Genomic DNA, 14288 nt, shown 5'->3' on the forward strand with positions numbered 1-14288 from the left:
CTGTGACCCCCACCCAGGAACTGACTCAGTGCAAGAAGACAGCTTCAACTCCCTGTGATTTCTTCTTCAACCCAACCAATCAGCATTCCCCATTTCCTAGTCCCCTGCCCACCAAACTATACTTAATAAACCCTAGCCTCCAAATTCTCAGGACGGCAGATTTGAGAAACATCTCCTGTCCTTGGCTGGCCCTGTGATTATTAAACTCTTTCTTTGCTGCAGCACCTGCTGTTCTCAGTGCATTGGTCTTTCTGGGCAGCAGGCAAGAAGAACTCGTTGGGCTATAACACTGTTGTCTTTTCCTAGAATCCTATGCATCCCAATCAGTTCTGTAGTTCTCCCAGGGGTGATTTAGGGATTGAGAGTGGCAGCCATCTTGGCAGGATGTTGCCACACCTCCCATTCTCACATCTGACCCACCAGTCCCCAAACTTGATGTTGTGCTTTGTTTCCTGTATGGACTGATCTTGGTATTCCCTCAGAGAAAAATCTGGCTGTGCTGTCTATCAGACTTCATTCCCACACAGCTGCCCAGACACAGGGCAGCCTTCCTCTCAGAACATCTTCTGTATCCTGAAAGCCTCCAGTGGGTTCATCCTTCAAGTTAATGGACAGGAAAACTAAGACCAGTGAGGAATCCCAATGCTCATCCTGCCAGGATAGAAAGGAAAGCCCAGAGGCATTGCAAAGAGTGCTGAAGAGCAGGGATTCGCTGTATGGGGACAACTCTTGCTTTGTGTTTCAGGACAGGGAACCCAGGAGTGCAAACCTCAGTCAGGTAAGAGGCCTGCCCTGACATCCTTGATCCTCCCACACCACCCATGCTGCCTCCTCCCCTGATTTCCCATGCCCCTTCCTTCATTCCCGCCCCAACCCTGATTCTCCCTTCTCTCCCCAGGTGCAGTCCAGAGCCTGTCTTGAGCATAATGGCTGCTCTGCTCTGCCCCCGACCCTCACCACCTCCAGCGGGGTTCATCATTCCAGTTTATGGACAGAAAAACTAAGACTAGAGGGGGAGGGCTTAGCTCCTGCTCGGAGGAGACCTTCAACTCCTTCACCTGCCTGGACTTGGCACCCTCCCAAGAGACTGCAACCAAGGTTATGAAAATAGCATCTACTCACCATCCTTCCTCAGCACACCCCCAACCAATCCACCCCTCAGTCCCACCCCTGTCTCAAGGAGACTGAGCCCCGAGAAGCACAGCCTCCTGCACCTCCTCACCTCCCAGCCTGCCTTCCTGGTCTATCTGCAATGTCCTTAAGTCCTTTCCCGTCCTCCTCATCCAAACTCCAAGACCTGCCTCACCTCACCCTCCTCCAGGAAGCCCCCTTCATGGTCTGGGTTCACTCCCTGTCGTGACGTCTGCCCTCACCAGCACAGCACCAAGCCTTGCAATGCTCTCTAGTAGTTATTTCCTGCACAGAGAAGGGGTGAGGGAAGCATCATTTCTGCCTATCCCTGTTCACACGCAAGGCTGGCTCTGCCTTCCCAGGGACCGTTCTGCAGAGGGAGACCGCTCATCAGGCAGGTACCACCTCCAGGGATCTCACTAAGGTAGAACTGATGGGCCTCAGTTCTGTTCAGAGAACAGCTATACAGGCTGGAGGCCTCCAAGAAACAGTTTCCATTTTCCCTGTGGAGTCTGTATGGGTGTGTACTGTACAGGGTATAGGCTGTATGGAGTCTGCAGGTAAACATGCCTGTGTGTCAAAGAATGAGCATGTGTGTGTGTGCATGTGTCAGCATGAGAATGCCTCTGTGTTTGTGAGTGTGAGAGGGTCATATAGGTGCAGCATTCTGTTGATGGAGAGTCAAACTCTGTAAAAAAAAAAATTTTTTTTTCTTTAGATGGAGTCTCACTCTGTCGCCCAGGCTGGAGTGTAGTGGCGCGATCTCGGCTCACTGCAACCTCCGCCTCCCGGGTTCAAGCAATCCTCCCTGCCTCAGCCTCCCAAGTAGCTGGGATTATAGGCACCTGCCACCACGGTCGACTAATTTTTGTATTTTTTAGTAGAGACTGGGTTTTCGTCATGTTGGTCAGGCTGGTCTTGAACTCCTGACCTCATGTGATCCACCCACCTCCGCCTCCCAAAGTGTTGGGATTACAGGCGTGAGCCACTGCACCCAGCCTGTAAAATATTTTAAGAGATTTATTCTGAGCCAAATATGAGTGACCGTGGCCTGTGACACAGCCCTCAGGAGGTCCTGAGAACATGTGCCCAAGGTGGTCGGGGTACATCTTGGTTTTATATATTTTAGGAAGGTATGAGACATCAATCAAATACATATAAGAAATACATTGATTTGGTTCAGAAAGGCAGAACAACTCAAAGCGGGGGGCTTCCAGGCTATAGGTAAATTTAAACATTTTCTGGTTGACAATTGTTTGAGTTTGTCTAAAGACCTGGGATCCATAGAAAGGAATGTTCAGTTTAAAGATAAAGGATTATAGAGATCAAGTTTTATTGTGCAGAGGAAGCTCTCAGATAGCAGACTTCAGACAGAGCAAGTTGTAAATTGTCTCTTATCGGACTTAAAAGGGTGCCTGGCTCTTACTTAGTTGATTATCTCCTGGATCTGGAAAGAAAGGAAGGAAAACAAAGGCGGAAGGGGAATCTCTATAGAATGTGGATTTTTCCCACAAGAGACTTTGCAGGGCAATTTCAAGGTATGGCACGGAAATATATTTTGGGGTTAAATATTTTTTTCCTTGTCTCATAATGTTATGCCAGAGTTGGATTGAAAAGTAAATCACAACATATAGGGTCAAATAAAACCCATCTGATGAGAATGTATGGTTTGTAGGGCATGACTTCCTAGACCTCTTAGGTAGGAATCTAGGTAAGACAGAATATCAGACTTAGTCCTCAATTCCTAATGCAAAGTTCTGAGATCCAAAATGCTCCAAAATCTAAAACATTTTTTAGCACTGACATAATGCCACAAGTGGAAAATTCCACACTTGCTTCAATGTGCACAAACTTTGTTTCATGCATAAAATTATTCAAAATATTATATAAAACTGCTTCAGGCTGTGTGTATATAAAACATAAATGAATTTCCTATTTAGCCTGGGGTCTCATTCCCAAGATATCTCATTATGTATATGCAAATATTCCAAAATCCGAAAAAAATCTTAAATCTGAGACACTTCTGGCCCCAAGCATTTTGGATAAGGGATACTCAACCTGTAGGTGAATGGACAGGAGTGAGACTACCAACCACCGTCCCCCCGTCCCCACCGCGTCCCCCTCACCCCACCCCACCCCCTCCCATATCCTTCTCTGACTTCTGGGGAGGTGAGGACAGCGAGGGCTGGACACCACCTGGTGGCCCTGAGCTGCACTACAAGCCACCACCACCCCACTCTTTTCTCCCTGCCCCCTACTCCAACTCACACACACACAGACACACACGTGCACACACACAGTTGATCCCAGCTCTCAGCTCTTTCTCTGGGGCCTCAACCCACTTTGTGCTCACCATCCCAATGCCCTACAATAGTCTTGCAAAGACTGAAGATGGAGACCCCGTCCTTCTGAGTCTCCCTCCCCTATCCCAGAGGAGGAGAAAGGAATCAGACAGCTCTCGGAGGGGAATCAGACAGGTAGGGCTCAAATCCTAACCTTGGTGCATTACTTAACCTCTCCAAACCTTAGACAACTTGGCTGCAGAATAGACTAATGGTATCTGCTAGAATCATTGTGAAATTTAAATAAAATGCAAAATGAAACCATTAAGTTGGGAGAGCAGGACAGCTACAGGAAGCCAATGGGGTCAAGCCTTGTGTTCTGTAACCTGGTGAGGGCTGTCCTCAGGCTCTGTGCAGAGCCTCCTCCCATCTGTCCTCTCTCCCTTCCTCCCACCTCTCCTCCCTGGGCATCCTCAGATAGCTGTTTTGCTCACCTTTGCAGGGAGCTCACCCCTGCCAGAGGCTCCACCCAATACCTGTTGCGGGTGAGGGTGATGCTGAACACAGCCCCCACAGCTCTTCATGGAGTGGCACAGACCCCACCTCCCAGGGCCCCTCCAAGTCCTCCCTCTGCATCCCCTGACCCACTGCTCACCATGTTCTGCCAACCTAGCATCTCCTGAATTCCTCTCCTCGCCCAGCCCAGGGCACAGCACATCACCCATAGAATAATCCCTGCCCACCCTCTCCCCTTGCAGTCACTTCCCTGCTCTCCAGGGGGATCTTTCTAAAATGCACTTCTGAGTCACTCTCCTACTGAAAACCTTTCTCTGGTTCTCCACTGCCCACAGAATAAAGCCAAACTCCACAACCTGGCATTTAAGGCCCTTCAGGATCTGGCCTTGCCTCCTCCTCCATCTCTCAGCTCCTCCACCTGCCAGTCCCTTCTGTTCTCGAGGCCTTTGCAAAAGCAGTTTCTTCTACCAGGAGTGCCTGTCCCCTTTTGCCTATAAACAACATCTGCTCATCTTTCAAACCTCATTGTTGTTCTCAGGGTTATGATCCTGCCTGGAGCCCCATGGCCGGGCACCCCACAGCGTTGTCATGGCCTGCATCTGAGTTTAGATCTAGCTCTCCAATCAAACTGTGAGACTTTCCAGACCAGGACAAAGACAAAGCCCTCAGCCCTAGCACAGGGTCCTGCATGTACAAGGAAATATCTGTGGTTGTTCCCTCCATTTGGTGAAAAACAGGGATGTGTCACAGCATGAGCCTCAAAGGAGGGCTGGGCTGGGGACAGACAGATGCAGGGTCAAGGTCCTCTTTGCCTGAAGAGTTGTGGAAGAGGAACACGCACACACACTCAGGGTCAGGGGTCAGGCAGAAGAGCAGCTACATCAGCCCACAGTGACCCTGGGGTCAGCCAGGCACCATTAGAATAGCCAACTCTTATTGGCCGTGGGCCACAAACTGACCACTCCCACCCCCACCTGGGGACCCACTGGCCAAGCCTGGGTCCTGTGCTGTGAGAGGATAGAGACGGACTTGGGGAGCCCACAGCAGGAGCTGGGAATGGGAGGAGCCTGGAGCCCCATGACGCTAAGGGAAGCTGGAAACCTGGAGACCATTCAGCCAGAGGAGCAGATTCCAAACCCAGACAGGCTAGTGGGGCAGGGGGAGCTGCAGAGGAAGCAGATGGGCTCTGTGGTCCCAAAGGCAAAGCTGGCAATGGCTGATGGTCACAGGATGGCCCTGTCCATCTCCTTCCTGCTCCCACCAAGAAAGGAGACCCCAGTGCCCACCCTCTTAACACATCAACCTTTACTGACCAGGAAGAGATGAACAGGGAGAGGAGCTCAGAGGGGGGTAGGCAAGTCGGGGACAGGGTCTGGAGACTGTGCCAGGCAGAGCCTCCGCGTAGCCCCAACCTGCAGTCTGCCCATCTTGGACTGGGCGGAAGTAAACACTCTCATGCAGAGGAACAGACACAACTCCTCAGACACAACCCGGGGCTGGATCTGGTGTGGAGTCTGACTCAGGGGTGCCCCTTCGGCAGGACTCAGAGCAACTGGGATGTGGGACTTCCTGGGACACAGCCAGGCATCACTGCAGCTAGAAACAGAGTTCAGAGGCCCAGGCCCTCGCCGTATGGGCACTCATGACCAGGGCAGGCCAGCGCTGAGAGGGTCTAGGACAAGCTCCAGGCTACCTCCTCCAGGCAGCCTGCCTGCTTGCCTCAACCTTTGTTTTCCCTCTATTCTACAATCTCTGCCAGCCAACATGTCCCATCACTGCTCCATGGCCAGGCCTTCTCATCTGCCACCCACCCCTTAGCCTCCACGATCTGGCCTAGGGAGTACCCCAACAGGTCTATGACTTCCCCAGAAGGGGGGCTAGGCACCAAGGGTGGAGGACCCTGGAAGCCATGGAGTTCCAAAGGGCGTTTGCCTCTCCCAGTTCTATTCCCCCCCTCCACCCACCCCAAGCACAAAGTCTGCAAACAGCCCCATGGGGGAGGACTGGTAGAAAGAAATAGATTTATTCTCATGTACAAAGCGGTCAGCCCACGGGACCATATACGACAGTTGCACAGAGTCCTAGAAAAACGCATCTCTCTAAAGGCAACTCAGAAAGGTAAGGCAGGTGGACCCCCTCCCCCACCCCACAACGCACACAGAATGAAACGGAGAAAAAGAGAGAAGCCAGTGGCCGGGCTGACCCAAGAGTCCCGGCCCTATGGGGTCTCCCAAGCCCCAGGGCACAGGTGGATATGGCCTTGAAGAGAGAGCCCTGCCAGGGCTGAGGCCAGGTCTCTCACTGGCTGCAGGAATGGGGAAGGGGCTCAGGCCAAGGGGAACACTCAGGGGGCCTCTGAGAGATTCAGGGTTGGGCTCTCTGTGCCTTAGGGTTGCAGAAACATTCCATAGCCTCTGCTGGGACTCCGCAGAGCGATAGAGCTATTTTAGACATTGATCTAAAATGGATCTTAGAGCATGGATTGTCTTACCCCCTCCCTGTTTGGCCCAGACAGGGGAAGAGACTCGCCCAGCGTCACACAGGCAGGAGGAAGCATGGCTGGCTCATTCATACCTGGGCCTGTCTCCCAGTGCAGGGATCCCTCCTGCCCATCAATCCCATCCTGCTTCTCCCCGAGGCCCCTCTCTGCAGAGCACTGAGCTGCCCCTCCAGCAGCTTCCTCCTGGGGCCCCTGTATCCCCCAGGTCCCAATCCCACCGTCAGTATAGTAGTGGTCCTCAGGGGGCCTTCGCCCTGAGGGAGGACTGTTTCTAGTCCTCCCACAGAACTAAGGACTGTTTCCAAGATGCCACACTCTGCTCACTCAGATGTCTCACCTTCCCCTTCCATGAGGATCCTGGAGACCCCAAAGGGTGGGAGTCCTCAAAGGGAAAGGAGCAAAGATCTGGTAGGGCAGGAATGGGGCCTGGAGAAACCATCACGCTGCTCAGACAAAGAATGGCTTGGGAAAGACTTGCCAAGGTGTGGTCAGAGGTGCAGAGTAGGGCCCACTGCTCATTGGTCACCCCTGTGCTCTCAGAGAACAAATTACAAAGTCTCCGTGAGGTTGGAAGTCTTGCTTCCATTATACAGACGAGAAAGCTGAGGCCCAGGAAGGTAGTACTTGTCCAGGGTCACACAGGAAGTCCTGGTCTAGGACCCAGGACCCGTGGCTCTGTTCCCAGTGCATCTGGCCAGACCAGTGGAGGGCTGTGGGAGGTGGCCTGGGCAGGGAAGTGTCCCTGGAGGGGATCACTCAGCATCAAGGCTGCAGCAGCCATTGATGGGGGCCCTAGTGCCATCCAGATCAGGCACCTCGTACTCCTCATCCAGGAAGTCCAGCGAGTTGTTACTTGGGAGGCCGCGGATGGTGAACTTGTGGGACACCTTGGTCCAGTGCTCACGGTTGGAGGCCACGCGCTCGTACAGCTCTGCCGCTTTGGGGAACAGGTCCTGCAACAGCCTGCGGGTGCATGGGGGCAGAGGGCAAGAGGCCAGAAATCAGACCATGGGCAGCAAGAAAGACTAGGGCTACACAACAAATAGAATTTCCACAAGGGCCAGGTACGGTAGCTCACGCCTGTAATCCCAACACTCAGAGATGCCGAGGTGTGTGGATCACCTGAAGTCAGGCGTTCAAGATCAGCCTGACCAAAGTGGTGAAACCCCATCTCTACTAAAAATACAAAATTAGCTGGGTGTAGTGGTGCATGCCTGTAATCCCAGCTACTTGGGAGGCTGAGGCAGGAGAATCGCTTGAACCCAGGAGGGGGAGGTTGCAGTGAGCCAAGATCGTGCCATTGCACTCCAGCCTGGGCAACAGAGTGAGACTCCATCTCAAAAAAAACAAGAACTTCCACAAGAATGTGAGACAGAGGAGGACACCTAGGAAAGCATGATGGTCTCTTTCCACTGGGGACCAAGGATGAAGTGAAGGACCCACCGAGGGGCACAGCGGGAGACAGTTGTGCCCAGAGGCAAGGGGATGAATCAGTTGGAGCTGGGCCAGGCCAATCTCAGCACCTGTGTTTGCTGTGATGTCCCCACTCCAGCCTACCCTCTCTGTGCAGGTTGCAGCTTGTCCCCATGAGCTCACTCACTTGTAGATGGGCATTGCAATGTGCTCCATGAAGCTGATTTGCAGCTCAGGGATATAGGCCTTCTCCCGGTCCATCATCTCCATCGGCCTGTTGCCCATGGCCTTCTCCTGCAGGCATCGAGTCGTCAGGCCTGTCCCTCTCATTCCTCCATCGGGTACCAGGGTCAGGCTAGTTCAAGCCCTCCCTGTCCCAGGCCAGGAACCCTCCCCCAACCTGGACATCCTGGGGTCACTCCACACATACCAGGTCTCCCTGGGAGAAGAATTCTTTGTAGATCAGCTCCTGAAAGGCCAACACTCTCATCACATCCTCTATGTAGGATACATCCACCCAAGCTCCTCTGACAGCCCGTTCCCAGGAGAGAAAACTGAGTCCCAGGGATTCAGTCCCAGCTCAGGAGCCATCCCCACCAGCCCCAGCTTGGCAGTGGGATGGCCTCAGGCAGGGAGTGGCTGGGTTGGGGCCCACCTTCCACCAGCCACTGACTTGCTAGGTCTGTTCCCCTCTCTGAGTCTCCATTTGTCACCCTGAGATGGTCTAGGTTTCTGTCTCCCCAGAACACAGCCAGGCTGAGCTGAGCAGAGAGAGGGTATTCAGGCGCAGGGGGCACCCAAAGCTGGGCAGGGTGGGCAGCCTGTGCCTTCCCAGGGAGGACTACACCTACCGCAATCTTTCTCGTAGTCTTCCAGCCCTTGGTCTGGTCAGAGAGGTCACAGGAGGTCATGAGGAGGCAGAGGAGAAGTCTGTGGTGCTGCTTGTTGTTTCGGTCGTAGCCCACTGTTGAGGGGAGGATAGGGTCAAGGAGCGGGGCTCAGCCTCTTTGCCCTTCTGAGGACAAGGCTCCCAGGGCCCAACCCAGAGCGGTCCAGGGAATTGGGCACCCTTGATGGGAGCCAAGGGGCCAGTGCTGGGTCTGCCTGGGGGGGGCCGTGCAGCCAGAGAAGGGTTGATGTTGCAGGGGATGGGTCTGCACCCTGGGAATGCTCCCCTGGCAAATCCTTCCCCTGGTTGTTCCTCCCCAGCCCCAAGGACTGGGGCTAACAGCAGTCACCCTCAGCCATCTTCTGGAGGTCCTTGAAGATGCGGAGATGGTGGGCCAGGTCTGTGGCCAAGATGATGTCCCGCATCAGATCCAGCATGCGCTGATAGTCCTGAGGCGAGGGCAGGGGTGTCATGCCCTCCTACTGGACACCCCCACCCATTTGCCCATCCCAGTGAGCCTCCACTCCTTGGCTCCTTCTCCCACCTCCAGCCAGCTCCCAGCTCCCCCTCAATCCCCACCCCCACCCCCAATCCCATCACCTTCCGGGAGAAATGATCAAAGATGTTGCAGCCGTGGGTGTTGAGGATGGCGATGGCCTGAGCAAAGTGGTGCCTCTGGGGGGAGAGGAGTGATGGGGGCCCGGCTGGGGCAGATGGGCTCCCTTACCACTGACCCCAAGAGAGGAAGCAGGGCCCGGTCCAGCTCCAGCCCCCAGGTCAGCAGAGCAGTCAGAAAGGGGGAGTCAGGGGCCCCAGTTCCCTTTCTGAGCTCTGTTTCAACCCTCTGTGTGACCCAGGGCGAGTCCCTAGACCACTCTGAGCCTCAGACTCCTCAGCTGTCACATGCAGGGACCCAACAAGGTAAGCTCTGGGGTCCCTGAAAGCTGGAACATTTTGGAAATGATCCTTTGGAGTCCTAGACACTAAATCATGCAGAACACATTTGTTTGCTGACAAGGAGAGGCAGTGATGAGGCAAGGGCAAGGCCCCCGTTTCCGGATGCTGAAGGGCTGTCACTCAGAAAAGGAGCAGCTTATCTCAGGGGGGCAGAGGGCAGAACCAGCACTGCCACCAGGCCTCCTGGGAGAGAGACAGAGAACCTCGTCTCTGGGGGTGTGCAAGCAGGGGCAGCCTCTGGAGGGGTGTTGTGGGAAGCAGCATGAGGCAAGGTGACCTTGGAAATGTGTCTCCTACTCTGTGCCAAGCCCTGTGCCAAGTGCAGGGAACTCAGAAATGGCTCAGACCTTGTGCACGAGGAGGTAGGCAGACCCAAACCAAACAATCTAAGGTGACGCTAAGTGATGGGAGTGGAGCCCATCCCAAGCTTGGCAGGAGGGGGCTGAATGGGGTGTTCCCAGGCAGCCAAAGGGAAACACGCTGAACACAAATCCTTGCTATCATCCGCACCTGCACCCTTCCAAGCCCACTCCAGGAAAATGAGCCAGACATGTCCTAGGTGTGGCTGCAGCTCTCGCAGCCTGTCTGGAGAGCATGGTTTGGGAATAGGAGGAGCTGGGTCATAACTTTGCAAGTCACTGGCCTTAAAGGGGAAGAAGGACGGGGTGGGACAGAAGAGTGATACCTCCATGACGGAGCCCTCAGAGCTGTAGAGCGCAGCCAGCACAGATTTCTGGAAAAGCCCAGGAAAACTGCGGTCACTCCTCACATCCGGATCCAAGTGCCACTGCTTTAGGCTGAGCAGTGTCCTGCCCTTCCACCTTTCTCCCCTCCTCCCTATCTCAGAGCCAGGGGCAAACCCTGGGGGAACCTCCTCCTGTGTCTAAACCTGGCTCCTGGTCTCACTCGCTCCCACCCATCTTCAGGCTGGGAGAGGATGAGACTCCCAGACACCCCATGGAGGGTCCCCACTGTGAGCAGGGCAGGGTCTCACCGAGGCCACCTGGAAAGAGTTGTTTGTGCCTCTGTGGTCCAGGTCATGACACATGCAGGAAATAAACAAGGCAAAGATCTCGATGTCCCTGGTTGAGAGGCAGAAAGGAGAAAAAAAAGAGGTCAGCCCACGGTTCCCTCCCTAAATCCCCAAGAGGACAGACAGGAGATGACATGCCCAGGAGCCACTGGGACAGGAGGTTGGAACACCTGGGTTCCCTTCCTGGAAAGAAGCACTGGTTTGGAGCCCAGCAGACCCGGGTTTAAATCAGGCTCAGTCTTCACTAGCTGCTTGGCTGTGAGCAAGCCCCTCCTGGAAGATGGGGCTCGCAGCCTTCCCCTCTAGTCCCCTGGGGCTAAGAAGATCCCATAAGGCAGTGTGTGTAAAGTGCCTGACACACAGGGGGTGCTTCCCTGTCCCAGGGAAGGGGACCCCAGTGGCTGCCAGATGTGGGGGAGATGCAGCCACTCACTCGAGGTAGTTGGTGAGCTCCAGGTTCTTGTAGAGCAGGTAGCAGAAGTGGGAGACAGAAAAGGCGTGCATCCAGTTGTGGTAGGGGGGATCCCGGTAGCCCTTCTTCACCATCAAACAGAACCTGGGGGAGGGAAGAGGGCAGAAGAGGGGCCTCAGCCTCTCCTCCTCCATCACGGCCCCATGATGGCAAACTACATGTCCCCTCCATCCCTGAGGGACCCTCCACAGCCTTCCTTGATGACTCTGTCTTAGCAGGAAGTTCCTATGCACATCTAACTTAAACCTTTGGCTACACACTCTCGGCCTTGCCTCCAGGCTCTGCCTTGCCTCATTTCTTGCCTTTATTGACAGTTCAGTGTCTAGGAATTGCTTCTCATTCATGGATCCTCCCCACCCCCATAAGACTGGGTCTCCCCAGTCATCCTTAGAGAGATCCTCTCAAGAATGTCGGGGGCAACGGATGTGACAGTAGAGGAAAGAGGGAGGCGAAGACTGGGGCTGTCTGTGGGTGCACGAACCGGGCCAGGGTCGGGCAGTCAATTTTGTAGTTGTTGATGAAATTCATGTCCTGCAGCATGCTCAGGATGGCCTGGAGAGGGCAGAGGGAGGTATCAGAGGGGCTGCCAGTATCAAGACAGGGCCCTTGCCTGGGTCCTTCTTCAAGCTCCACCCTCAAAATCTGGAGTCTTAGAAGCTTACATCTAAACTAGAGAACCACAAAATAGTTGAAGCAACCATTCTCGGAGCTATGCATTTTTAGAGATCTAAGAACTAAGAACTCTTGAAACCAAGCCCACACAAAATGTTAGAAAAACAGGGTTGGGAGGGATGCAAACCCTGAGGTCACATGCCCTGGGCATGGTTGGTCCAAGAGCAGCCCTTGGGATCATCCAGTCCAGCCTCTAGCCCCTGGGCAGGCCCCATGGCTTCCTGATGGCAGACTACAAGCCCCTCCATCTCTGAGGGACCCTCCACAGCCTTCCTTGATGACTCTGTCTTCCCAGGAAGTTCTTGATGCACATTTAACTTAAGCCTCTGGCTACATACCTTCGGCCTGGCCAGTCAAGTGGAGGAGAACAACTCACCATGGACGTGTCATCCTCGGGCAGGGAACGAGGGGTATAGGTGAAACTTGCAAAATTGGAGTCAATGGCAGCCACAGGCTGGATCCCATCATGGAGAAGTTTGGTATACTCATCGTCGGAGACCTAGAGGAGACCAGCCAGAGCATTAGAAGACAGCCTTCACCCCATCTGGTGTCTTCACCCTCAAATTCCCATGGCAGGTGGGGGATCCATCACCCAGAATGTACCACAGTTGAGCCACCACGCTGTGGACTGCAACTGGGCAGGAAATCACCACCCTCCCCTCACAGCCCTGCAGCCCACCCCACGCGCCACCCTGCAGGTGACCACCCTTTATCTGTAACAGCATAACCTTGGCAAAGATCGACAACACCCCTTCATGACACCCCCAAACCATGGCAGCAGTCCTCCTTTTGTGGAGACCTTTCTACTCTCTAACCTTAACTCTTCCTACAACAGTTTTGATCCAACTCACAAGGTCTGGGCCTCTCTGGTTTGGACACAGGTGAGAGGAAATGTCCAAATGAACAGCGACTACCACATACATGGAACTAAGCCAGCTTTTGTGACCCAGGGTAGGGAATGGGATAGATTATCAGCAATTAAGACTGCCCAGGGCTGCATGGGCATTGTACCTAGGGAAGCCATGGGGACAGGTCCTGGGTGAGCTTCCTAGCCCTCAGTAATTCCCAAGATGGGAATTATTCCCTGAACATGGGGAATACCTGGCTGAACCAATTACTCCCTGGGCTGGTTCCTCTGGCTACTTCCAGCCTTGGGACTGAGCTCAGAAGCAGCTTGGAGGAGAGGTCTCTAAGCAGGGGTGGGAGCTGCCCCTAAGGAGGGCAGGAGGCCTGCTGTGGCTCTGGGCCTATCCTCTCATCCTCAGTAGAGATTGATCAGGAAGCCCTGCCTGGCCCTGGGTCCCTGGGGAATCTGGGAGGAGGACCAGAGGTCTCTGCAAGCCTCACCTTCATGTGGTACATCATCATTTCATTGGCCAGGTGGCTGCGATACTGAGCCTCATTCACTTTTTTGTATAGGAGAGACTAGGGGAAAGAGGGAAAGATAGGGCTCAAGGAAGGTGGCTGTGAAAATTTAGCAATGCCCAGGACTGGGATGAAGGGGTCAAAAAGACACCCCACTTCCTGTCCCATTCTGGCCCCAGTCAAAACCTTCAAGCTCCAGTCCACAGTAAAGACCCCACCCCCACTTTCATCCAAACCCCCGCGCCAGTTCCTCCTCATCAAGTTCTCCCAGCATTTGGTCTGGCCCTTTGCACTCCCCCACACCTGATCCAGGCTTCAGTGATGGAGCCCAAGGCCCATGGCAGGGAAGGAGAAGCAAGGAGGGGATCATGTCAGGGACCTTGGGGCTGGATTCCCAGGCCAGAGCGCCAGTAGGCCTGGACACCGAGACCCAGCACTTCCAAAAAAGCATGGCTTGGGTTGAGACTGCTTCCAGGGAAGAGAGGAGGTTTTGACAACGGGAGTTTCTCATGGTCCCAGGAGGCTGAGTGGACAGGGCAGGAAATCGTATGCCCAATTTTTAGATGGGAAACTGAGCCCAGAGGTGGCCAGCGTGTCCTGAAGGCTGCACCCCAGCGGCGGGACTCTGAGTGCCAGACCAAGGGATCAACCCACAAGGAGAGTCAGTCGGAGGAGGAGAACCGAGGGTCCTTCGTGGGCCCCGCCCCCATCACCCCACACCCCACTCCCACCCCCGCCCTCACATGGGCGATGCTGATGCCGCAGTAGATGGAGAAGGCCGTCGCCAGGTCCTCGTCGAACTTGCTGAACCATGGCCCATTGATCTTGTTCACCAGCTCGGCCACACCGATGACTTCTGGGGAAGGGAGAGGGGCAAGGAACCACCGGTGGAGGGAGGGATCGGTTGGAGGGAGGGATCCGGCCGGGACCTGCCCTCGCAGTTTCCGCAGGTTACGTACGTCCCAGGCATGGAACCCGACTCCCTTATGCTCCGGGACGCCGGAGGCGGTGGGGAAGTGTTGCCACCCCCGCTCGCTCGGACCCGCCCCGCCCGGCGC

The 14288-nt window shown here is 54.6% G+C and overlaps 1 protein-coding gene across 4 annotated transcripts in view; it reads right to left on the reverse strand.

Moving 5' to 3' along the window:
* Positions 1 to 5933: 5933 nt before the first annotated feature.
* PDE2A (phosphodiesterase 2A) overlaps positions 5934 to 14288 on the reverse strand; it is a 100136-nt gene continuing 91781 nt past the window's right edge. For all 4 annotated transcript variants that reach the window (XM_008968637.5, XM_003815670.5, XM_034933313.3 and 1 more), the window contains 13 exons: positions 13974 to 14086; positions 13213 to 13290; positions 12242 to 12364; positions 11675 to 11745; positions 11155 to 11277; positions 10683 to 10770; positions 10374 to 10421; positions 9332 to 9406; positions 9081 to 9180; positions 8694 to 8806; positions 8273 to 8311; positions 8030 to 8136; positions 5934 to 7392 (listed from right to left, as the gene is read on the reverse strand). In XM_008968637.5, the coding sequence (XP_008966885.1) occupies positions 7182 to 7392; positions 8030 to 8136; positions 8273 to 8311; positions 8694 to 8806; positions 9081 to 9180; positions 9332 to 9406; positions 10374 to 10421; positions 10683 to 10770; positions 11155 to 11277; positions 11675 to 11745; positions 12242 to 12364; positions 13213 to 13290; positions 13974 to 14086 (1289 nt within the window). In that variant the 3' untranslated portion in view covers positions 5934 to 7181. The remainder of the gene's footprint in view (positions 7393 to 8029; positions 8137 to 8272; positions 8312 to 8693; positions 8807 to 9080; positions 9181 to 9331; positions 9407 to 10373; positions 10422 to 10682; positions 10771 to 11154; positions 11278 to 11674; positions 11746 to 12241; positions 12365 to 13212; positions 13291 to 13973; positions 14087 to 14288) is intronic.

This window comes from Pan paniscus, chromosome 9 (assembly GCF_029289425.2).
Source record: "Pan paniscus chromosome 9, NHGRI_mPanPan1-v2.0_pri, whole genome shotgun sequence".
Taxonomy (NCBI): Eukaryota; Metazoa; Chordata; class Mammalia; order Primates; family Hominidae; genus Pan; species Pan paniscus.